This window comes from Pygoscelis adeliae, unplaced genomic scaffold (genome assembly GCF_000699105.1).
Source record: "Pygoscelis adeliae isolate BGI_AS28 unplaced genomic scaffold, ASM69910v1 Scaffold199, whole genome shotgun sequence".
NCBI lineage: Eukaryota > Metazoa > Chordata > Aves > Sphenisciformes > Spheniscidae > Pygoscelis > Pygoscelis adeliae.
Genome location: NW_008825495.1, coordinates 1463355 through 1489368, shown reverse-complemented (window position 1 = coordinate 1489368; position 26014 = coordinate 1463355). Strand labels below are relative to the sequence as shown.

The 26014-nt window shown below is 38.9% G+C and overlaps 1 protein-coding gene across 1 annotated transcript in view; it reads right to left on the bottom strand.

The window, feature by feature from the left end:
- The window catches only part of LARS2 (leucyl-tRNA synthetase 2, mitochondrial), a 91744-nt gene that overhangs the window by 5305 nt on the left and 60425 nt on the right, over positions 1 to 26014 (bottom strand). The window contains exons 14-19 of the mRNA XM_009331322.1: positions 19028 to 19131; positions 17639 to 17821; positions 13504 to 13673; positions 12392 to 12469; positions 10174 to 10285; positions 601 to 728 (exon numbers count right to left, since the gene is read on the bottom strand). Of these exons, the coding sequence (XP_009329597.1) occupies positions 601 to 728; positions 10174 to 10285; positions 12392 to 12469; positions 13504 to 13673; positions 17639 to 17821; positions 19028 to 19131 (775 nt within the window). The remainder of the gene's footprint in view (positions 1 to 600; positions 729 to 10173; positions 10286 to 12391; positions 12470 to 13503; positions 13674 to 17638; positions 17822 to 19027; positions 19132 to 26014) is intronic.

Sequence of the window (26014 nt, the reverse complement as noted above, 5' to 3'; positions counted from 1 at the left end):
CGCAAAGAGGAACTGGGATGCGGTTCTAACATTAGGAAAGATACCTGTTTTTCCTCACCCTCATTCCTGCAAATACGCTCTGATGAAATGTGCCAGAAGTTCAGCCTGAGGCAGATGGGAAACATCATTTGGCAAAAATCACAGCAACTTAATCCAGCTTATGAGAAGTTGTATTAGGCAACCATAGCACTACAGGTACCACAAGAAATGTCACCTGATTATACATTTTTGTACAGGGCCAAGATCATAAATGTACTGTCAGGCAAAAAATCTGGAGGGACCTGTAATTTGATCACAGTTTTGACTGTACCGTCCTTGCCCACAGCTGTTCACTGGTCAAATCTCCACAGGTACTAATATGCAGTCACTCAAAAAGACTTACATTTAGATTGTCTCCCTTCCAGACTTGCTACATTTTTTTCATTTAGGAAACCATTTTAATTACTCAGCACAACGGTAATTGCAGCTTCTATTCTATCTGACCTTTCACTGAGCCACCAAAGAAGGGAACTGACTTCCACAAGAGCAGAAATTTTGTCATCCTCTGAGCTCGTAATGCATTAACTGACCACCACTGAAAATAAATGAGAATGCTCTTACCAGAACAGCCATCTCCACAACATCTGACGGCTGAAGGTACTCCGGGTCTACTTTGGGCCAGGACTGATGCAGCACATCAACATCCCAGTGATGATGAGTACAAAGTTTATTCTGCATATGTGACAAACCTGGAAAATGAAACCAGTCAAACATTCAGCTGTATTGTCACCAGAACATTTGCTCTTCGGAATTTGTTGGAGAAATAAGATCAGAATAAAGTTGACTTTAAAAGTAAGTCCCTTAGGAGGAAATAACATTGTTTAGATTAGCATACAGCACATTATAAACAGAAAGATACATATCTTTGAAGTGCTTGTTTTATACCATGTGTAGGGATGCTAACATGAACGTTGTGGGCACATTTTAGATTTGGACTAGCACTCCAAAACTTTGGCAAAAGCACAGAAGACCACTGTTTATTATTTTAAATTGTAATACTGCAACACAAGCTGACCTCTTCTTCTAGAAATCAATCATAATACTGTGTTTTTTTCCAATAACACCACCAGTTTGATTAAAATTTTACTAACAACTCAATCAAAATGATACACAATTTTGGCTTATTATTTTACCATCTGTAATATGCTGGGTAGTTTCTAAATTTGCAAGTCAAGTTACTTGCAAGATTTTCTCATATTTTGTGAGGTATCTATTTTTTCACAAATTAAAGGTGCTATGTAAGAATGCCCTGCACAGCTTGCTCTCCTTCTTACGATATGTACATTCTGAAATGCTTTATCCTTTGATTTTATTTTAAAAAACTCCTAAAATGGCTATAAGTGATCTCCTTTTATTAAGTAGGCTTTGCTCTCCCCAAGACAATTAATTCCTGATTTGTTTAAGTAATAGGAGAATAGAATGCAATTCATTCTGAAGCCGCATTCTTTAACTGAATAAAAGCTGCTGAGTTGGATTTATGTTGCTGTTTACTCCAGCTGTAGGACAAAATAAAAAGATTTCTCTTAACAAGAGGCTGTCAAATATGATCAATATTGATGATGATTGCTCTTGTGATTCTCACAAAGCCAGGGGATTTTTAAATTAAAAACATTCTCTGTGTATGAATAAGAATACAGACTAAAACCTCTTTTAAACACATGCTTCATTCAGAACTGCAAAATGTATTTGGAATCTCATCTGGTTTAGGGAAACTCCAGCAAGAGCATAAAGAAAACCCATCAACACAAGATTCACTGTTGAGACTGAGGTACCCGAAGCTGTTCAAAACACAGCACAAAGGCAGACATAGGAGCAAAACCGACCCATGCATAATACATACATGAATTTACCTAGCTGGATTGTTTAGACTAATACAGCAAATAACAACAAACAGAGACATAAAGGGAATGCAACTTCCTCCAGAAAAATCAGCCAGATTTTTGTCAGCACTTTTTCAGACGAAGCACTTTGGTAAAATTGACACACAGCCATGCTATTTGCTGAATGATTCAGAAAGGGGCAGTGGGGTAGACCGGTGGGAGCTATTTCTAATGGCAAACAAGAACGTGCATATTTCCTAAGAATAACAACTAAGCCACAATCTTATTAGGTAAATAATTGATTAAAACACTTTAATGGATCTGGATTTGTGTATTTTTTTTCTCTTGCGACAGTAGCTCAGAAACTGAAAGAGCAAAAGATAGGAACTCAAGCAGAAAAAAAAAATCTTTGCATTGGTGATTCATTATCACGTTGACTTTAAAGACAACAGCTGCTAGATTCTTCCCTTTTTGGCTTTTGAACATCCAGATGAGCTCATTTCTTTCCAACTGATCACATGCCTTGTGGCAGAAGCATGCATACTGGCCACTCCTTATTTTCCTGTTGAAGTGGATTCTTCAAACTATTTAAAAACCACTTTCTGATAGAAGTCAAGAGCGTCTATCTACGAAAGCAAAACCAGGGTAACTTTTAATCCCCGTGGAGGCTGTCAGTCCTAATAAACCTACTAATAAAAAAAAAATTAAAATGTATTCTGAAGCAGATAAAGTGTGACTAAGCACAATGTCTATCTTTTGGTTCGTTTTCTTGCTACAAAATGAGCTATGAGCTCATCTATATAAAAAAAAAAAAGTGCAAAAGTCAACAGAACTAGTTTCAGAAAACAGAGTTTGACAGGAAACCAAAATGAAGGTTTTAGTTACGTTGCCTGTTTGGCTTCCTGCCTTAACTCACATTTTGTGAGCTGTAGAACACAGAAAATGCAATAATTTGGTTTGCATTTTCAAAATGCAACACACACAAACCCAGAAACTTCATTAAAGTCAGGACCTAGGCAGAACCCTCCTTCAGCCTTCCCACTTGATTCTGAGATGTAACACAAAAGCGCTGTTTGAGAAGTTAAGAACCGACCATTTCACAGACTTTTATTGTGAAAACATTAAAAACCTGTTTTACTGTCTTATTGTACTGGAAAGCGCCTAGTGAAGTGCACATTATGAAGCATTGTGCATTTTGCTTTACATTGTTTGACATATTTCGCTTTTATGGCTATAGATTCTCTTGCAGACGTAGGACAGAAAGCCACCTGAGTACATTTTTACTTACTGTAAGCTGTTTACTCATATGTACACACCTGTACATCCATACAGGACAGATCAAGGACAACACTTGTGCTCAATCTGAAGCCCTGATCCTGCAAGTGGATGGGCTTTTACTGACTAGCAAGCTACTACCAAATCAAGGCTTCCCTAACGAGTAAGTCACAGCATTGGAGTCCGAGTTAAAACACCAAGTTAAACGCATATTATGTTACTGTAAATGAGTGAGTTGAGAGGAGGAGGGGACAGGACCAGTCTAACAACGTTTCACCTCATGGCAATGTTTTATTAGCATTACATGAGTATTTCAGAAGCATAATACTTCCCCTGAGGTGCTATTTGGGGGGGAAGAGCAGATTCTCATTTTAAAGAGATTTAAGAAGGAAAATGTGGAAGCAATAGTGTATCAGCAAGGTAAGTTAGGACAGCAAGGTAATTCTAGTCTTAGAGGAAAAAAGCACTAGAAAAAATTATCTGTAAAATTCCAGCAATAGTGCAGCTAGTTTGACACAAAATGATGTAGGCAAGAGAAAAAGATGTGATTATGGAGTAAACTGAGTAAGAGCTGGCATGGAACGAGGGCCAACACAGAAAGGTTAACAAAGCAGAGAAGGCAAGGAGGACAGAAGTCTTAATGGGCGATAAAAGGAAGTTAATGAAGGCATCTGAAGCAACACCAGTATCAGAGTTTAGGACTAGGGATTTTCTAACAGGAGATATAAGAAGGTCAGAGGGGACGCTATAAGGTGACTATGAGGGTGCATTATCCAAATGCTGATAACTTTTGGATTTAGGTAACCCAAAACAATAGAAATCTGTGTTAAGTAAAAATCCACCACACTAGCAGACAGGCAGATAAAGATTTTAAAAAGCTCAGAGCAGAAGTGTGTAAGGGTAAGTGGAGATGCATTCTGGGTCAGTATCTTACTCGCCTCTGCAGCCTCTTCCAAGGACAAGATTGTTACCGTGTTACTTTGTTCTTGATATGCTTTTTTGCTGTTTAATGAATCTTCCTATTTGACAGATTCAGGCAAGTTGTGTATCCGAAATACTTTTCTGCAGCCCAGGAGGGATATGTCTGTCAGTCATATGTGAAATGGTCTGCAATCTCAAAGAAATGATAGCGATACAATAACAGCTGTTTCCAGACAGGTCTGAGAAAAACTGTATTGTACTGCTGGTGTAGTAGTACAGAACTGGGTAAGGTCAGGAAAATTTACATTTACTCAATACAGTGCTAGGGGATTCATTTTATATGTTCCCTAGTGACAGATGTGGAGCACCAAGGAGGCTTGTGAAAAGCCTGGGTTACTAAAAGCTTCAGCAAACTCCACATGAATCCTTCTGAACCTTCTGAAAATTATCTGCCTTCCTCCATTTGTACGGACTTACTATCCTTCACTTTGGGTTATTACTCTTGGATGAAAAAAATACTTTTTTTATTCCAAATCGTGTTTCTTCTTGGATTTGTGAAGGGGGGTTTCTGCATTCAGATTTTGAATTAAAATCTGCAACATCAATTACCTTCTACTCATCTCTATTCTTTACAGAACCCTTCTTGAGCAAGGACTGAATTCAGAAGAAGAAATTCTTGCAACAGAGCTATTGCAATGACAGTTAAAACGTTGCTAAGACAATTACACTTTACAAATTCCAATAATTATGTTTCATTTCAATGCATCTTAAGATGTGTTTATCATCAGCGTATATCTTTCATGTGCAATGTCTAATAAAAATTTAACAACTCACAATAGGCAATTTCATATTCTTGTCTGGGCAGCAAAATACTGTACTACTACAAATAAACTAAAAAAACCATACATCTCAAATGGTGTCTGTATATTCCTCAGATACAAGGTTTCAGGAAGGAAACAGATTTCCTCATCCTGTTAGTGTTCATAAACTGCCAAGATATCAGCCGGATGAACTCTTCCCACACTGAGGGGCTACAGTCGCTTTTTATGTTATTAAGCGATAAACCAGTGTATTCGCTGCACAGTTAAGACCATTAGTTTGACACACCGAAATACTGAAAACTGTTCCTCCTCTAAGCACAAGAAAGAACTACTTCACACACAAAATATCAAAGCACTGGGTCACTATCGTTCAGCTGCTGAAAGGCGAGGCACTTATCAAACAGCACTCAAGCAGCTTTTCCCTTCACTCAAACTGGAAATATTTGCTGCCAATACTGAAGTATGCTCTTCATCCAGCTCACAAAGGGACCAAACTCTTCATTCCTACCTGATGCATGAAAACAAGATGGTCACATATAAACTAAACCCCACAGGAGAATAATTCTTCAGCTGCAGAAGAACAAAAATTGCTTTATCTTGAATCTACCTAATTTTACTTTAATTGTACTTAGAAGTTGAACATTACATCAGAAGCATCCTTGGGATATCAAACTGAAGTTCTGAGTTTACAAAGTTTATCAACAAACTAAAAAGAAAACATAGTAAACTAAACAGCTAAAATTTCAAATGAACTCTGATGCAACTCCTGCAGAGCAGGATAGCATTATTACAATCAAAATTACTTATACCACTGATGCTAGTCATTACTTAAAATGTCAAGCAAAGCATCTTTAATTAACACTCTAAGATTATCTTTGTAATTTTCCTAATAATTTCATTAGTTGGCAATCATTAAGATGGAGTGATTTGCCGTTAAATCCAGCTGTAAAGAACTTTTTTGCTAATCAAGAGGATACCTACATACATATTTATACACTTAGCCAAGTTTTAATTTTTACAAGCTATTGTATTAGAGAACACTGATTTGCAATTTTTTTTTTTTTACATTTCATTGGGATCTGTGTCAAATAGCTTTTAGATTGAAATGGAAAACAATTAAAATGCAAAAAAGCCTTTTTTGCTATTTAAATATAAATGCATTCAGAATGCAAGTATTTAAGAAAATTTGTTAGATACTTAAAATTTATCATATCATGTTTTGCAATTAAACATTATTTTTTCGAGCAAAGGAGAACATTTTATGTAATTACTGAATAAAACTAACAGTATCAGATATTTTTGGACATCAAATCCTTCAAGATTTTAATATTTATAGATGGTAGCCTCTTTTGCCTAGCTTTTTATTCCAAAACTAGAAAAGGAAAAAAGGTTGGTTGATTTATTTTCAATTTTCAGCACACCTGTCATTTAAACTGAAAAAACACTATTTGCACCTGCAGAAGAGCTTCCAGTTGTCAAAAGTTATTTTATTACCTCCACAAAGCCTCATTCCAGGTACTTAGCCAGAAAGTTCTATAGTTCTGTGGTTTAATCGTCTTCAAATCTTTGGCAGAATTAATATAATACAATACATTAAGTCAGGGTCTTATTGTAGGTTGTCATTATTTCACATTAAGTTTTAAATTCTATTGTAATTTCTTCTTCAATGTTTCTTGACCATAATCAGTGATCAGCAAAGCATAAAAGGAGAGATTACAATGCAACAGCAACAGTATTATTCATCCCGTGAAGCACAATGTGGTCAAAATTAATGAGGATGCTCTTTTCTTCTCTCTCTTTTAAGGCTGTAGTAAAATTAATATTAGGCATATCTGACTATGTAGTAAACTTTCTAATGAGAAACATTAATAAGAAAGCAATTCTGTTTTCTTCAAAAAAAGCTTAAATACACAAGGAAATGTAATGTGGTTCAGAGTTAACACAAGTCACTGTTCCTATCTGCCTTCCTACCCAACTGTAAAATTATCTGTTTGATATTAACTACAGGGCTTCCAAACTTCCCAGTTTCATTTTCCTCTGTAGAAAGAAAAATGCTCCTTGTTTTAATCACTAAACCAAACAAAATGTAAAGGTTGCATACAAGTCATTTTAGAATGAAACATCAGTATTTAGTTATAAATACATTGCTTATGTGTTGCTTATTATTATTGGCATTACAATAGCAGACAGAGGCTTCCATCAAAGTGCGGGGGTCCACTGCTATAGGTGCTATTTATAGAGCTAATAATATACAAAGTCCTTTTCCTGACTAGTTTACGAGAGAGGAAGCAGCACCATACCTACATTTAGATGCAAAGCCATGGTACAAAAAGAGAGACTTACTCTGAGTGTGTATGGAGAACTAAAGCACAAAGAAAACTAAATAAAGTATTTAGAAAGTGTAATTTTTATATTGAAATTATTTAAAAAAAGAAAGCATCATCACCTGTATAGAGTTTAAGAAATCAGTTAACATCAGAAAAGCAACAAGACTTGGTGGAACCAGAGTGCAATTCAGAACATGAACTTGGGGAATCTGTCTCTAGAACACAGTTGGACATTTTTCACCAGAAATCCCAATCCCAGGACAGAATTGCTAGATGTTGGCTATTTCAAAATAATATAGTCTTCTTACCACAATGCAGTAGTTAAGCGTACATACATTCTCCTGATAAAATTGTTTAATAACTTTGATGTAATGTAATGATGACCATGCTAAAAGAGATTGTGATTTTCATGTTTAGTCATAAAATTCTTCAGGCAATAACCACCACAAAATGTTTTTGTATGCTAGTCGCACTGAATTACAATGCACTGTCTTTGGACCACACAAGCAAAATCTTATCTTTAAATGCAGACAGGAGCTAAGGACAATACACTCCCAATTTTTGTTATGCTTCCTTTTCATTCTTACATCAGAGAGAGATCCAGAAAATGTTTATCATTCTCATTCTCCAGTGATTTTAGTACTAAGAAAAGACTTCCTTCTCTAACATTCAAAACATTACAGAATTAAGCTTTACATTTGACAAGTTACATTAATTAAGATATCCTAGCGTTCTTTGTCATTTTATCAAACATATTTGGTATTTCTGTATTCCCTAACATTTACTCGAATTTCAAGTTCACAAGGCACTGTACGTGGAAGTAATTAGGCTGGACCTCTTCTGCCTCCATCTCAACCAACGTGGAAAACAAATCGTGACCATTACTTCCATTTAAGTGTAATTTTAGTTAGATGGTACTTCTCATTGTAAGAGAATATTGACCAGAAGTAGCTTTCTCCGAATGGATCATGTCTGATGCCACTCTTTATTCTAAACAATTAAGCTTTTATTAAGACATCTTAAAAACATCAGAAATGAAAACACAGGAAAAAACCCACTCTCCCCAATATATCTTACTGTTTCCAGAGTCTCTGCCCCTATGTAGTCTCTGCCCTTTTGCAGCAGATGACACCAAGGTGGGCGGCAGTGTTGATCTGCTCGAGGGTAGGAAGGCTCTGCAGAGGGACCTGGACAGGCTGGATCGATGGGCCCAGGCCAACTGTATGAGATTCAACAAGGCCAAGTGCCGGGTCCTGCACTGTGGCCACAACAACCCCATGCAGCGCTACAGGCTTGGGGAAGAATGGCTGGAAAGCTGCCTGGCGGAAAAGGACCTGGGGGTGTTGGTCGACAGCCGGCTGAACATGAGCCAGCAGTGTGCCCAGGCGGCCAAGAAGGCCAATGGCATCCTGGCCTGTATCAGAAATGGTGTGGCCAGCAGGAGGAGGGAAGTGATCATGCCCCTGTACTCGGCACTGGTGAGGCCGCACCTCAAATACTGTGTTCAGTTTTGGGCCCCTCACTACAAGAAGGACGTCGAGGTGCTGGAGCGTGTCCAGAGCAGGGCAACGAGGCTGGTGAGGGGTCTGGAGAACAAGTCTTATGAGGAGTGGCTGGGGGAGCTGGGGTTGTTTAGCCTGGAGAAAAGGAGCCTCAGGGGAGACCTCATCGCTCTCTACAACCACCTGAAAGGAGGTTGTCGCGAGGTGGGTGTCGGTCTCTTCTCCCAAGTAACAAGCGCTAGGACAAGAGGAAACGACCTCAAGTTGTGCCAGGGGAGGTTTAGATTGGAGATGGGGAAAAATTTCTTTACTGAAAGAGTGGTTAAACATTGGAACAGGCTGCCCAGGGAAGTGGTTGAGTCACCATCCCTGGAGGGATTTAAAAGACGTGTAGATGCGGCGCTTAAGGACATGGTTTAGTGGGCATGGTTGTGTTGGGTTGACAGTTGGACTCGATGATCTTAGAGGTCTCTTCCAACCTTAATGATTCTACGATTCTATGATTCTATGATTCTATGATTCTATGTTATTGCTTTGAACAAGAGCAGCCTTTCTTTGGCAGTTAACATTATTACAGGGCCATGCACAGCTCTGAAATATAAGCAATTTAGTAGCTCTGCTCCATGAACACTTGAAGGCACAAAGTTTTAGGTAACTGTTGAAAATCAAACTGTTAAAACAGCATCTGAAAGCTAACATTAGGTCCAAAACCACAAAGCGATCTGTAGCCAGTCTTAACGCAGAGTATACTCCTATCATCCCACATACGTCTTGGGACTTCTCCCAATAAACCTTAAAAGCAACTGCTGAACTCTGGCATGCACATCCCTTATTTCACAGGCTTTAACTGTAGGAGCACCATGCAACTTAGCCCACTTGGGATTCAGACTTCAAGGTTTACAACTGTGATAGATCTTAAAAAAGATTTCCTGTCTACCATTCCCACTCTCCGCGAGAGATTAATTTGCAGCATAACATCCCTCAGCCTCTGGAGAATTTTACAAGAGCAGGATTTTTATTCAACGCTCTTTTAGTCTTTTTAGTATACAGTCCTCTGACATCATCCTCTCTGCCTGAATTCCTGAAAGAAAATATTTGTAGTCCAAAGACTCTGAAGCAGTTGTTTGAAAAAGTACTGTTTCTATCCTCAGGTTCAGCTTTTAATACTGCTATCCACATACAGGAGCAGCTAGCAGCTGCCATACGAATTCCTCATGCAAGTCCTGTCTTGAATTTTTCTTCCGTCTCTCTTTCTCTGTCTAGTCTCAAGAAACCCACCTTTGTATGCAAAGGAAAAGAAACTAAAAGCAGACAGATCTGGGAATACCACAAGTTTCAAATTTGTTTAGGAATTATGACAGAAGGTGACAAGATAGATGAAAAATTGAGGGATAAGTGACACATGTATTATGTTAACTTTTTGCCTTTTTTCCTGCAACATCAATAAAAAGTGTGTTTCTAGAAATACCTTTCCACATCTCTGATGCAATGTGCGGAGCCATAGGTGCAACCATGACGCAGAGTGTAGCCAAAGCATCTTCAAATTCTGCGCTGTGGAGAATAAGAGGCCGAGAAGCTTGCTAAGTGAAAAGACAGAAGTAAAAGAAAATAAATTGTTAATATAAATATTCTCGTGTGGAGGGGAAAGTAGTTTAAGAAGAAAATGCAGTAATAAAACCTAAAATCAATGTCTATGCTTAGGACAGCATCATTTCACAGTAAGTTAGAAACTTATTAAAAGTTCTGGAGAATTAAAACCCAACTCTTGGTCACAGAGTGCTCTCTAACACTTGGAAGCTAATCCTGAAGAGGCTGATACAGACCCTTGGGGATCTGCTCTGGTACAGGAGTCTGAACACAGACCCATGAGGATAACAGTGGCCCTCAAAAAAATTGAGTGCTGCCACTTCTAGAAGTGCAATCTTAGATAAAATCAGAACTATCTGAGAAGAGGTGAAGTACTCATATAAAAGAGTATGTGCTGAATGCAGCATAGTTTTTGTGGGACAACGTTCAGTTGTATGGGATCCTAGAGTGGCTTAAGTAAAGCTGAATTTAGTGACAAAGTGAGGTTTTATTGCTGAAGGAAGGTTTGGGAATGAAAAGTGCAGCACAGCCTTTTATGGTTCAGTGTTCAGATTGCTTTTCAGCTTCTCTAGTACAGACAATTTTCAATTTCTTGCAAAAGGTGCCAGACTGACAAGATTTGAACCTTCATTCCTCTATGTATTGTATCTTAATAGAAAAGATATAGCACTAAGAGAGTTAGATAAACTTTTTCTTTCTTTGCTTCTGTTTTGACTCAGAGAGATTACATCCCATGGCAAGTTCAGATTCTGCATTTATTTTGTAATTCACCTCTCTAATGAAACAGCACAGAAAAATGTCAATACACATCAGCTTATGAGAATTATTTGGTGGGTGTGATGAACACCCATTCCTGACTACTAGAAAATTGTCCAAAACCAGTGATTTGTTTGACACAGACCACAGAAGACCTGTCAGATGGCATCTTCTTATCACTGATACTAATGAGGTCAGTGCAAACTAGATTTGAGTAAGTTTTAGTAACTACTACATTTTTTCTGTATTTGATCTTCACCCACCTCCCCACTTCCTCCTTTCAAATGGGACCAAAAGAGGAAGTGTCAGCATGCTATATGGAAACTTGTTCTTGAAAGATACTGCACTGACTTCTTTGGTCAAGAAATATGTCAGTGGTCAAACATCTGGCTGTCTGTAGGACATTGATTTTTACTTATTTATTTTTTAACATTCACTCATCACCATCCACCAGCCTAAAATGCATATGAATCACTGAGTTGGGGATAAAGAACTGTGTGTCACCTTCCCAACACCACACAGCATCCCAGACTTAAGTTATTTCAGTACAGCACTTGTGGATGCCTTACTTATCTTTTTGTTCCTTGACTTTGTCAATAATCTCCTTGGAATCCATAAGGTATAAAATGGTATTTCAATAAAGAAGTTGAAAAATCCAAATTTTTATTTGATTTCTGGTCTAGACCAGGTTACCATTATATGCCTGAAGGATTGCTCAACCAGATGTAAGAGCAGTAACAAAAATAGTGATAATAGTTTATATTTGATCTATCACCACTGGCTGATAAACAACATACTCTAAATAAAAAATGCTGAAGACTTAAGTTATTGTTACGTTTGTTTTAAAAAGAAGAATTTGCAAACTCTATTACTAGCAGAGAGTTCAGTGGTGAAAGCTGTCTCTGAGGAATGTAACATTATGTGTGATTTTCCTTGTAAAGAATAACCCTCTTCTTTAAATCAGAATGTTGGTAATTCTATAATGTACTACTATACCTAGCCACATACGCAACTTGTTTAAAAACAAAAGAGAACAAAGAACAGAGCTAAACAAAATGTATCCTTTTGAAATTACAGGATGCAGATGTAAACATCAGAACCTAGTGGCTCTAATACTGTCAAGCTCATCCTGCAAAACAATATATTTCAGGGTTACAGTGATACTAGAATGTATTGCTTTTGAACTGAATAATTCAAAGGGGCTCCCAAATTAGTAGCAAAGTTAATGACAGTAAATGACTTATGGAAAGCTGGACCTATAGTTCAGGCAGCTCTTGCTTTGTATAAAGACTACAGGAACAGAGTCTGAGAGAAAAATACCTTCATTCATATCACGTACTTACATGGAGTACGTTAGTGAGGCTCATCAATCGAGAAATAGCTGCATTGAACAAATGATCCTTTGTGAAGTACTCTGTTACCTTGTATTAAAAGAAAAGGTTTGTCACTAATTACTTAAAATTCTCAAACAGGGAATATTGGGTTTTAAAATGAAAAATAATTATTGCTAATCAATTTCAATTTGTGAAATATGCCCATCTTACCTCTTACATGAAAATCACTGCAGCATGCAAACACATCATACATGCAACCACATGTGTGGATGGGAAAATAATAATTATATAAAAATTCAGTTGACTAGTTCCCCTCTGTTTCAGGATTTTAAAAGCTTCAATCAATGCCAGTTAGAACTGTGTATTAGTAATCACTCTCTATTTCCTTTAATAAAACATCTTCCCTTTGCCCCTTGAAGAGGTCTTCATACTTGTAAATCCAGTTATGCTGGTGACAGCTTGTCTATCCGTAACAAGCTAATGTTTGTTAAAACACCTGGAAGGTCCCTCACCGCAGGATTTAAATCAGGAAAAGTTTTTCTTCGTAGAAAAATATTTTAAGTTAATTTTGCAAATATTTATGTCTCCTCCTGAGTCTTGGATAATTGAATTGACACTAATCACAGCATGAGACAACACATAAGAAGAGATGAACAATCATTTAAATAATTATTTTTTTTAGCATATGCTAATATATTTTCTCCAACAACTTTTTTTTCATTCTATATGAAACAGCAGGCATGATAATGAGGTGTGAAGCAAACAGATGAAAAGCTCTTGTTAGGGATAACCTGCATAACTCACCTATAGCTTTGCTACTAGAAATGGAGTTACTCCAAACCCAGACTGATAATATTTTAATGCTGTAACACTTCATCCTTTAAAGGAGGCACACAGCAGAGAAATTTTGCCAATCCAAATCTTACTATTTTGCAAGAGTTCTGTCCCATAAGATTTGTAGGTAAATAAAATTACTTATACAGAGAATAATTCACTTAAAAATTATTTTATGAGCTACTCATCCGGGGAAAAACTCTTGACTCCCTAAGGCAAGCATACAGTTTTAGCATGAGCAGGAACTTATTTAGTAATTTACAAACTATGTAAGCGTTTCTTTTAACCTCAGATATCACCAGATTCTTCTGATCCCAGATCTTTCTGGCTTCAGCCTTCTCTTTCTTATTCAGAAGCCCAGGATTGGGCATGGTTCCTGAAGTCCTTGCTTCAATAAGTTTAGTTACAAGCGTCCAGAGGCGTGTCTGCCATCTCTGAACACCTGGCATAGCATCAGCTGAGATTAATGAAAGATTGCAGAAACAAATTTCAGTTACGATGAATTAATCCAAAACTTTAAAGAAAAGCAGAAAGGAAACTGAACGCTAGAGTCAAACATTTAAAAAAAACCACCCTGTATTTTAAATTAAAAATGTCAATGCAATTAAAAATGCCTTTACAAATAATGACAGGTTGCTTTAATGGAAAGAAATCAGAAAGATAAAACAAAAGTATTTTTTTGCAATGACTTTAAACCATATATACAGCAAGAATATTTGCTAAATTGGTAAAATAACCCAAGGTTATGTCAATGTTAGAATGTTCATCTTGTGTTTTAATGACTCAAGAAAACAGTTCTTCTACATGCTCATTTTTCAAACTCATGGAAGAATACAAACATACATATACACACACACACGTATGCACATGTTTTTTTACATGGAGAGGTTTCTTCTAAAATTTAATTTTAGAATTGCATATACTTTTGTGGCTACAGAGATGCTACTGTGCTAACGAGTGTAGGCTCTGATCCTTGGTACCATCTTTTGACACAGCTTAGTATGGGATGGAGAGATTATAAAGCAGTTCACCCTGACCCTGCAGGCATCAATCCTGCACCATGGATGCTCTATAGGGACTATGCTACAGAGAGACCCAAGCTACTGTTGCTCACCGCCAGGTTCTCCATGTGCTGTGGTGCAGAGCCACTAGTGAAGGTATGGCTTGAGGTGCGGCACTGATATGGCTTTAGCTCTCTCTTCCAGATGTCTTGTGTTTCTACTAGACTGCACAGCACTACATCACACCGCACTGCACAGTATCAACATATCCTAAGACGTCCCAACTGGCAAGAGCTTCCAATTCTGCTCCAGCAACTGTGCTAGAAAAGACTGCCAGGTCTATACTAAACTGGGAGAAGTAAAAGCCATGTGGGTGACTGTAATACAGGTGGATTATCTGTCTGATTGCACTAGATGAAAGACTTCCTGCACATCTAGGAACAGTAAAATACAACCTGAGTGACTATGTCTGCACGATCCTCATGAACTCTCATAGGTGGGACTGGGAGTATAATGCTCTCCCCAAACTTTCCATCTCCTGTTCATACCAGAAACATGTAGATCATCTAGATACGGCAGGCTTGGCATTATCAGACTGTAGTAATGGTGTAATAAGCTGCCGGCTAAGTTTGACCACATCTGGTCCTGCATAGTCCCCACAGCAGGGGAGAGGGGGAGAGAGTGACATGAGGCCCTGCCTACATGGCCACCACTGAAAAGACAAGGAATCTAGTCTGGAGGGCAATCCTCAAAAGGCTATCAAAACACATCCAGTGAAGAGAAGGATCATGGCAACTGAGAACCAGAATTTAATATTCTCTGAATAAGACAATTTTCTGTATTGGGTTTGTGTGGCAAGGTTTTGGTACCGGGGGGGCTACAGGGGTGGCTTCTGTGAGAAGATGCTAGAAGCCTCCCCCATGTCTGATAGAGCCAATGCCAGCCAGCTCCAAGACGGACCCACTGCTGGCCAAAGCTGAGCCAATCAGCGAAGGTGGTAGCGCCTCTGTGATAACATATTTAAGAAGGGGAAAAAAACTGCTGCGCAACAGCAGCGGGAAGAGAGGAGTGAGAATATATGAGAGAAACAACTCTGCAGACACCAAGGTCAGTGAAGAAGGAGAGGGAGGAGGTGCTCCAGGCACTGGAGCAGAGATTCCCTTGCAGCCTGTGGTGAAAACCATGGTGAGGCAGGCTGTGCCTCCCCCCTGCAGCCCATGGAGGTCCATGGTGGAGCAGATATCCACCTGCAGCTCGTGGAGGACCCCATGCCGGAGCAGGTGGATGCCCGATGGAGGCTGTGACCCCATGGAAAGCCTGCACTGGACCACGCTGGAGCAGGTTTGCTGGCAGGACTTGTGACCCCATGGGGGACCCACACTGGAGCAGTCTGTTCCTGAAGGACTGCACCCTGTGGAAAGGACCCACGCTGGAGCAGTTTGTGAAGAACTGCAGCCCATGGGAAGGACCAATGTTGGAGAAGTTCGTGGAGGACTGTCTCTCGTGGGAGGGACCCCACACTGGAGCAGGGGAAGAATGTGAGGAGGAAGGAGCGGCAGAGACAATGTGTTGTGAGCTGACTGCAACCCCCATTCACCATCCCCTTGTGCTGCTCGGGCGGGGAGGAGGTAGAGAAAATCGGGAGTGAAGTTGAGCCCGTGAAGAAGGGAGGGGTGGGGGGAAGGTGTCTTAAGATTTGGTTTTATTTCTCATTACCCTACTCTGATTTTGACTGGTAATAAATTAAATTAAGTTCCCCAAGTCGAGTCTGTTTTGCCTGAGATGGTAACTGCTGAAGCGATCTCTCCCTGTCCTTATCTCAACCCACAAGGCTTTTGTCGTATTTTTCTCCCCCTGTCCAGTTGAGGAGAGGGGAGTGATAGAACGGATTGGTGGGCACCGGGCATCCAGCCAAGGTCAAAGCCACCACAACTTGCTTGCTTTCTTCAATTTAAACATTCATTATTTTGTTATCATTAAGAAATTCAGACCAAACCTTAAAGATTTAAGAGATGCTTTTCACCTACTTTCCATTTTTTCCCCCTGGAAATATCTTTAAGCTGCTAACATTTCCTTTGGTTCACGTTTTCCTATGCTCTTTTAACATGACATGACTCTGAAATCTTTCTTTGTATTTCTCAAGTGGTAAACAGATTGGTTTGAATCTCTAAATGCATTTTTGCTAGCATTATACCTGCATGTGCTTAGCTTTCTTAAAGAATGTTTAACCACTAAGCTCTAATATACTTTGCAACTAAGATTCTGTACCCACAATTCTCATACTAATTTAGTTATTCCATTTTCAAGATGAAAAAATACAGCAAAAAGATCGTGTATCACTGAATTAGCTGCTTCAGAGGGAATTATGTACCTGTGTACTGTTAGGGACGCAGGAATTGCAGCTTGATTCCAAGCGGTTGGTTTTTTTGAGAGACATTGCCTCTTCAAATGCCTAGCTCTGTACTGTTATGATTAGATGATGACAGAAAGCCAGCTGAGAAAAGTCATATAGCACACTTGTCCAGTATATACAACAGTGCAATAATATGTAAATAAACACATATGACTGTAAAGGGTGACAGACACCAACTGAAATAATGCTTAGTGCAGACTGAACTAAGTAGCAAGAAGCTACCACAAGCAAGAATGAAGAAATACACTTTTTTAAACCAGGCATGGAGTGTTTTATTAAAGCTTTATGCAACAAGAGGGCTAGATTTAAATGTATGCATAAGACTACATTAAAATGTATGAACCACAGTGGATAAAAGAAATTAATATCTGTCAGTATGACAAATTGCACGATGGCAGTAAATAAGTGTGTAGGAGGGTAAATCTTATCTTATTCAAGAACTAAGCTCATAAAAATGTCATGGGTATACAAATATTAGTTACTAGGAACTCTGATTATCTTCCAGTGAGATTATTCTGAGAAGTATTTCATGGTCCAGCTTACAAAAGCCATTGCATACATGTGTAAATAAATGGAAATAATAAAAAATTGCAAAGTTTTATCTGTAATCTGATATGATTGAAAAAAAATCTTATAATGAAGAAAATAATCTTAAAATAATAATTTTCAGTCAATCAATCATAGCTAATAAAAAAATAAAAGAATGAGGTCCAGGTTTGCACTCTGTTATTTCAGAAGAAAATACGACTTGAGAAGTACTTTTCACACATGCTTTCAGCTTGAAAGAGGTAAGCTGCTTGCAACAATCTTGCAAGCTGCCTCTCAGTGACAGCTTTGTGACCCCCTCTCTTTTAAAGGAAACAAACAATAAAACCTGCTCATTATACTTTTTTGATTCAATTGTTCCAAAACTTGGGCATCAAGAACTGTATTAACTTTGTGTTTAAAATATAACACACTAGGGAAAAAAAACCCCACAAACAAAACAACAGAAACAATCCGACTTACTTTTAGCATCCCACAAAATATCTTGTTCTGGAGGAGCAGCAAACAGAATGTAAAGACGTAGGGTGTCAATGCCATACTCTTTCACTAATTCTTCAGGGTCTATTCCATTGTGCTTAGATTTGCTCATTTTTTCCCAAGCAACTTGGAGCTTCTCACCAGTTTTTAGGTAAACTGGTTCAGTTCCTAAGTATTAAGACATACACAAAATATTAAAACAAATTTTGCTCATTTGTATCAGAAATTAATTTTGTTCACTAAGTATAAGAAGAAACAACTACTTCTAGTGCCTTTTTTTTTTGGTTTCCAAACAGTTTAAAGAGGAAAACCCATTGTAAATGTAATAACCCTTTTCCCTCCCAAATTTTTCCTACTTTCACGTTTTAACACCTTTAGTATCCCAATGCTTCCATTACATTATGACAAAGTCTCTTTCTACTGTTTGGAAGCTGTATCTGGCACTCATCCTCTGTGCTACCTTAATAGCCCCTGAGACTTAAGCATTGTTATAACCATGACATTTAAAAACTCCTAGATAGGTGTACTGATTTGGTACAATTTTGACATGCACTTAGCTTTTAGAAACACCAGATTTCAATTCATAGGTTTCAATTGCAGTAGGTTATCCTGTCAGGAACCTGCCTTCTATTGCATGAACTTAGAGATGGAAAGGGGCATTTACACTGATAAAGGTGCAACTGAGCAAAAATACCTGCTATGGAAAAGCGCTAGCTTTTCTGGAAGAAAACAGGATAGCAGACAGTGGTAAATGTAAGGGAGTTTTTGGTTTGTTTGTTAACTGCTTATGGGGTTTGTGTGCAGGAGAAGAACAGTGAAAACAAGGTTGCGTGAGAGGGGTGCTTAAGGGAGGCAAATACGACCGAGCCACTCTTGTTGCTACAGCTCCCCAGACAACAGCTGCTGCTCCAGCTTATGCAGTGAGAGCACTGGACAGAACTCGAGAAACAGCACTTTTTCCTATACCTGTGTTACACATGCCTAATATCTACTGAAAACACCAACATCTGTGTTAGCTTTGCCATGGTGATTTTATAGGTTGTCTGTTTCCTGGGACTACTAGCTCTGTTCAGCAAGTTGCTGAGCACTGTCTTAAGAAAACTGACTTCGGGTCCTTCGGACTACACTGGAGCTAAAATAACATCATAGCACTGTTTCTGTGCTTGGATGCAAATAAAAGCTGCTGCATCAGTAGGGTCTCTGTGCACTCAGAGTGGATATGAATCCAAAACTCACTGAAGTTGCACTCCAGTTTAAATATTACAAGGATTCATTTTCTCTTCCAAATTTTCTCAGCACTGAGACTTGTACACCAAAGCAGTCCCTGACTTTCTGGATGCATCTGTGCTGGTTTTCCCATGCAGTCTCTCTTACCAGTGAGATCAACCTCTTCTCTCTTCAAACACTGGCCTGTTGTTGTCAGTCTGAATGTCTGATTCTTGATAAGACCTTGAACCAAGAGCTTATGGAAAGGTTCCCTAAGGATGGAAGGAAAAAGAAACTTGTCTATTGAAAAAAGCTATCAAAAGCATACTTTATGATAAGCTTCAGATGTTGAGCCAATCAGGCACAATTATTTAATGAAACAAGAATTTCAAGTTGACTATACATAAATGGGTGTCACCTTAGAAAGAGTACTTTGTGCATTTATTCATGGTGGCTGGCTGGCAAGTACAAGTATTTATTTGTATTCTGCACACATTCTTGCATACTGATTTAGTACTGAGTTATTCTAACGTCACTTTTCAAATTAGCATATGGATAATACACAAAGGTTTCTTGGCCAACTGTTCAATTTCACTAACTTCAAGCTAAATCCCCATTTGTAAAAGCGTTCAAGTACCTGGCCTCACTGTCTTACAAATATTTAGTTCTAGCTTCTCTCTGAGGAGCACAGCATTTTGAACAAATCAAAATCTCGCTGCACATTTCTTTCTATAAACGGAGAAGATAGTTTCTCTAATATAAGCACTTGCATGCCTTGTCCCTTTGCAGAACTAGCCCTGGAGACCTAGCTGTAAGAAAAAAAGTACACTAGAAAAATGGCAATGCTGGAAACTTCACGTGTCAGTGGATCAATTTTTTAGCATCTTGAACATTAAAACTTTACTTTTCTATCAAAATTTATATCAGTGAGAAAAAACTCTCATCAAATGTGTGTATGATAGAGCTAAGAAGAGCCTTAAAAGGACCAAAGCTAAGGGCAGTGGTGCACTCAGCAAGAAATAAAACTCTAAGTAAACACTGCTCTGGTTGACGGATACGTTATTGCTGCCACGTCCTTTAATGATCTGGCATTTCTAATTCATCGAGTCAGATGTCTGTCATTGTTTTCACTGAAAAAAAGATAACAACATTAATCTCTAGAGGTTTTGGTCCCCACTCAATAGGTCAGGAAAGTAAGGCAGTTCTAACAGCAACCCCAAGAATGCTAGGGGCCAGGGGGAAGGTATGGAGCCAGACCCAGAAGGCATACATAGTCTGGGGAGTCTTCTCATGGGATCCTCCAACACAAAGACACTGGTGACCATCATTTTGGAGGACATCTTAATTAGCGCTGGTTACTACTGACTTGCACATCCTAATGCTTGTATGTGTGCTCAACATTAAGCAACCTGAATCCTTCCCACCTTCACCTAATAAAGCCCCACATATTTACCAAAACAACTTAAGTAAAAAGGATGCATCACTTATATTTACATATTTTTCAAAAAGCTAGAATAAATCCATCCATCTAAAGAAGAAAAAGTAAAAATAGGCTTCCACATTTTACTTCACATGTACAAAAAAGTCATAATCCAAAACACTACTCACTTTTATGAAGCCGTTTTAGTATTTTACATTATTAGGCAATATAAATTATATGACAATTTATCTCATGATTTAAACCATTGTAATTTATTTAATAATAAAAAGTATTATTAAATTATATAACAATTATGCATGTTTTAACTGTATTAAAGCAGGTATCTTCCAAGTACTACTCTTTAAACCCTTCTGATGACTCTGAAGCAAGGAGATATTTGAAAGAAAAGCTTTAAACTGGGAGAGAGAAAGTGACAGGCTTCATACTTTATCTTCAACATATTCATATTTGAACACGAGTTTCCTTCCTTGCATATTTTGTATACTTCTAAATATTGTGCAAGTACTGGCACATAGTGTATCATTCAGTCACCAAGCAGCACTAGTCTCTACCATGCCACCTGGTTTTATCAACAATGTTAAGTAAGAGTAGCAATTCAAGCATCTCTATAAATATTTTTCTAAACAATATTTCATAGGTTGCCTGAAAAATCCTGTTGTTTAGAAATAAATTAAAGGAACGTAAGGAGATGACAACTGAAGTAAAATTTAGACAGTACAAACAAGAAAAAGTATTTTAAAAATAGGTAATAATTATCTAAAATCTCAAGTAATTATCTCAAATTATCCAAGTGAATTAGGAGATGAAAATCAGGAACAAAAACCTTGTAATCCTATCATCAACAAATGGTGTAAAGATGCTTCAGGAGATAACTGTTCAGGATAAGTTTCTTCTACAAACTAAAGACATTACACCAAGGAAAAATAAAAAGCCTTTTTCCCCCCTATCATTCAGACTTTAGTCTGGTTAAGACCTCGAACAGTTATTAAAATAGCTACACTTGCTGCTATCTAAAATAATGAGGTAGCCAGAACATCCAAATCAGATAGGGCTCTCCACTGGAAGTGATTTTTCAAGGAACACTTATTTTTAATGACAAAGAGTTAGTTCAGATCATACGTCAAGTTATAATGCGCATTTTGTATTTTTATTTATGCTGACAGAGGCTACAAAAATACAAAATACATTACCAAGCATGGGGGAAAAAACACACTGTGTTCCTAGTGGGAGACTGCAGGAAAATGGAGACATGCCCAAAATGAGAAAGCCAGAGCTCGTCTAATAAACACAGGGCTCAGAAACAAATTGAGCCCTGTCCTGAATTTCTCCTGAAGTGCACAGTGATTTTGCCAGTGTTGTGGTGGCTCCATCTCATGGTCACATGCAGAGTTACACTTTAATTTACATTAATAAAACCGCACATGTAAACCCCTCCCCTTCGAGGAAGGAGATGTGTTTCTTGGCTGTGGATGGGAACTGCCAAGATGCCGCAGCACATCAGGTGTGATGCAGTTCTGATCTAAATACTGCAGCACCCACTCATGGCCTGGCGTCACAAATACCTCCTGAGCCATAGCACTGGGAACAACAAACTCAGCTATGTTCGGACAGACAGACACTTCTGGCACAGTAAGCGAAGAGGTGGCTTGAGATTCCTTGAATGCTCGATCGCATTTCAGGTTGTAAGGATGCTGGAACGGGATATGCCTTCACCTGCCCGTAAGTCTGTTTGCACCCACGCTGGAGTATGGGCACTGTGGCCTTAGTTGTGTGCAGCTTTTGATCTTCTTGTACATCAGATGGGACCCTACCTGTGAAGTCTACCTGACACCTCCAAGAAGGATCAGCTGTGCTAGCCATGAAGTGTGTAATCCATCTTTTTCCTTTCAGTAACGTTCATATACAGGTTCATTTCTATGATAGACCAATCTCTCTATACAGGAGCACGCAATGGATGGAGGGGCAAGTGTGACTGACAGATCAGGAACTCCTGCTCAGTGCCATGTCCTCAGGCTCCTCGCTCTGCTCCATGCAAGGTGACTAGTGGGACTTTCAATCCAATTACCTGGCTGGAAGGACTCTATGGAGCCTTCAACAGTGATAAACAGTGGACTCAGAAGAAGGGATAGCTCTAGCAAGGGAGTTCACTGCATGTATTTGCATCCCACACTTCTAGAAAGGCTGAGAGAGCCTGACGCTGTGCCCTAGAGTCAAGACAAGACCTTGGTCAGTCACTGTCAGCTGAATTCAGGTGCTTGTGAAACCTGCAGTTAGATCTATCTGTAACAATCTGGCAATCCTGTAGAAGGCCAGAAGTGACTGGGGGATGTGGGAGCTGATCATTTTAGGCAGAAAAATTATCAAACAATATTGAATGTTCAGATTTTACCGTCAATAGCTGAGTGCTTTTACTTAAAATCAACACTAGTGATAAAGTCCCTAATGAATACAGAGAAGCTCTAACATCCTTCCTTTACAGAATAAGCTATTTCTGTCACACACATATCTTCTTTTATTCTGTAATGCACCTATGTAAAAATAGTGCCTTCTTATTCAACAGATTTGCTCTCTATCACAGTCAAATCTGCTGACTTAATGGCAACAATAGATTTTTTTCTTGCTTTATAATCCTTCAGAGAGAGTGTGCTAGATTCCATTTACAATTATTCATCAGACAGAACTGATTACTAAAGTCTAGGGAAGAGCCAAATTCTGTGTAACTTGTACTTGCAATAATACGGTTGAGCAGGTGTAACCGAGTGTGTCAGCACACGCTTGCCATGGTGGATTAAGCTGGAACAGATGAGGAGGTTGCTGGCCCCAGCTGCCTACCTGGCCGCTCTCCCAGCGGTGGTCACAGCTGGGAGGGCTGACTGGCTTATGAATTAATTCCAGAACTGATGTGCTTTACAGACCAGATTGCTAAAACAAAATGACATCAATTTGGGCTTAATCTGTTGTCACATGTACCAATACCCAGAGGGTGCTATTTATTCTGCCTTGTCATTACTGAGGAAATGAGGAGCACTCCCCACCACCTCCAGTTCAATGCATTAAAAAAAAAATAAAATGAAAGATCATGCCCCATCTTCAGGGATATTTCAACTATATTGACACCTTTACAATTTTAGATGCCTATAAACATTGCGTCTTCTATGAAAGCACATGTGACATCTGTAAATGAATGGCCTATAATATTTCTATTGTAATAACGTACATCATATGTGAAGAGATTGCTTTGAAAATCTAAACTATGAAATTTTAAACTTTTGTTTTCAACCTCATTATTATATTAATAGCCATTAGTACAGATTTAAAGACTATCAGGAAATATTTCAATGGATTTGAAAGTCAGAGGATAGGAGCCAAACAATGAAAATTTCCATGAAGAAAATGTATCAAAATGAAAAATTACTACAGATTAATAGGAGGCTCATAAAAATTTGTCAGGATACTAGATAACACTTTAAATGGTGGCAGCTCTCATTAACTGAGACGTAGCAGAATTTTACTAATTTAATCAGTGAACAAAATCTGAGCTACTAGAGAAAGATTGAAAATGCACAAGAGGGCAGTGTTTTTTATAATTTTAATGTTTTTCCTTGGAGCTGTGGGCTTCGACACCATGACTTTAAGCTTCCTAACAATAAGCTTGTTGTTTCTTTTCAGATCTCTCAGACCAGCCCTTGAGCAGTCCTAACAGAAGACTGAGCAAAAGTGGCTTCTGACCAATGCTAAAACATATTTAAGATGTGGCAATATTTATAAAGGAGTTGAGATTTCCGTATCAAAACAAAATCCTAATTTGACTTCATGGCTTAAAAGCACCTAATGCTTTAAGTGCATAGACCTAAAGCAAACAAGCAGTTTTGCGCATGATGATGAATTTGTTACAGTCATCTTGCATTCTGAACACACGTATAAGCAGTACATACAACAGATCCTAGGGGCAATGCTGTAATGTGTCTTTGCATGTGCAACAGTTCGTGAGATTGTACATGGCCTCATAGAAATTCTCCACAGTCTTGCAAACTACTTCTACAGAAAGCAATTTTGATTTTCTCTGCTATTGTCACTAGACATAGTCAGTGCTTCTTGACCATTTTTTTCATCGAAGTTAAAGAGTTTTTTCTGCAATTTACCATATTTAGATGACTCTAAGCACAGTGCTTTGGTGCTACTGTTGTCACAGCAGAGTATGAACAAAACACATTCCAAATTCATACAGCTACAGAATCACAGATTCTTAAAATAATGTACGTTGGAAGGGACCTTTGGAGGTCATTTGGTCCAACCCCTTTCTTACAGCAGACCTAACTTCAGGTTGCTTAGGGCCTTGTCCAGCTCAGTTTTGAAAATACCCAGTGATGGAGATCCCACAACCTCTCTGGTCAAACAGTTCCAGTCTGACCACCTTCACTGTCAAAATTATTTTCCTTCTATCCAGTTGGACTTTGCTGCAATCTGTGACTGTTACTCTTTTCATTCTCAGAGGGGAAACCATCTCTGAGAAGAGCCTGGTTCTGTCTTCCCTATAATCCTCCTGTAGCAGACTGCAATTAGACTCCCTCCTTAGCCTTCTCTTCTCCAGGGTGAACATGCTCAACTCCCTTAGCTTCTCCTTGTATGACACATGCTTCAGCCCCTGACCGTCTCAGTGCCCCTCCACTGGACCCTCCCCAGTTTGATAAAGTCCCACACACTGGGGGGGCTCAAAGCTGGACACAGTATTCCAGATGTGACTTCCTGAGTGATGAGCAGAGATAATCAAAGCAGGACATGCTTTTGCTAATGCAGCGCAGTATACTCTCAGGCCTGCTGCTGACTCACATCAAACTTGGTGTTCGCCAAGACTCCTACAGCCCTTCTCTATAGTGCTCCTCCTCACACAGTTGGCCCAGCCCTGTCTGTTTCCTTGGGTAATCTGCTCCATGTACAGGACTCTGCATTTGCCTTTGTTGAACTTCATGAGATTCCTGTCAGCACTTCAGACTTGCTCCTCCAACTTGTCAAAGTCCTTTGCATTGCAGCCCTCCCATCCAGAATATCAATGGCTTCTCCCAGCGTGTAGTGAACTTGCTGAGGGTGCACTTTGTTGCACTGCCCAGGTTTTTGATGAAGATGTTAAATACAATTGGCCTCAGCAGTGACTCCTGAGGAATACCACTTGCAAACAGCTGCCAGTCAGACTTTGAAGCCTGATGGCTCAGACAGTTTTTCCATCCGTGCTGTAGTCCACCCATTCAGTCTGCATCTCCCTAGTCAGACTACAAGGATGCCATGGGAGAACTTAAGAGCCTTGCTAAAGTCATGGTAAAAGATACATACAGCTCTTTCCTCATGCACAGAGAGAAGGCAGATTAAGTTGGGCATAATTTCTCTTGGTAAATCCATAATGGCTATTCCCAGTCACCTTGTCATTCATGTGCCTGAAAATTACTACCAGGATGATTTGCTTTAAAATATTCTTGGGGACCAATGTGAGGCTGACTGGCCTATAAGTACTTTGGATCATCCTTCTTGCCTGTTCTTGAAGATGAGTTTTGCATCTGCCTTTCTCCAGTCAACAGGGACATTCCCTGATCATCATGACCTTTCAAAAACAATTGACAGCAGCCTCACAATGGTAAAGGCCAGCTCCGTCAGCACCCTTGGATACATCCCATTTGGTCCCATGGACTTGTACATGTTTGGTTTACTTAAAGTGATCCCTA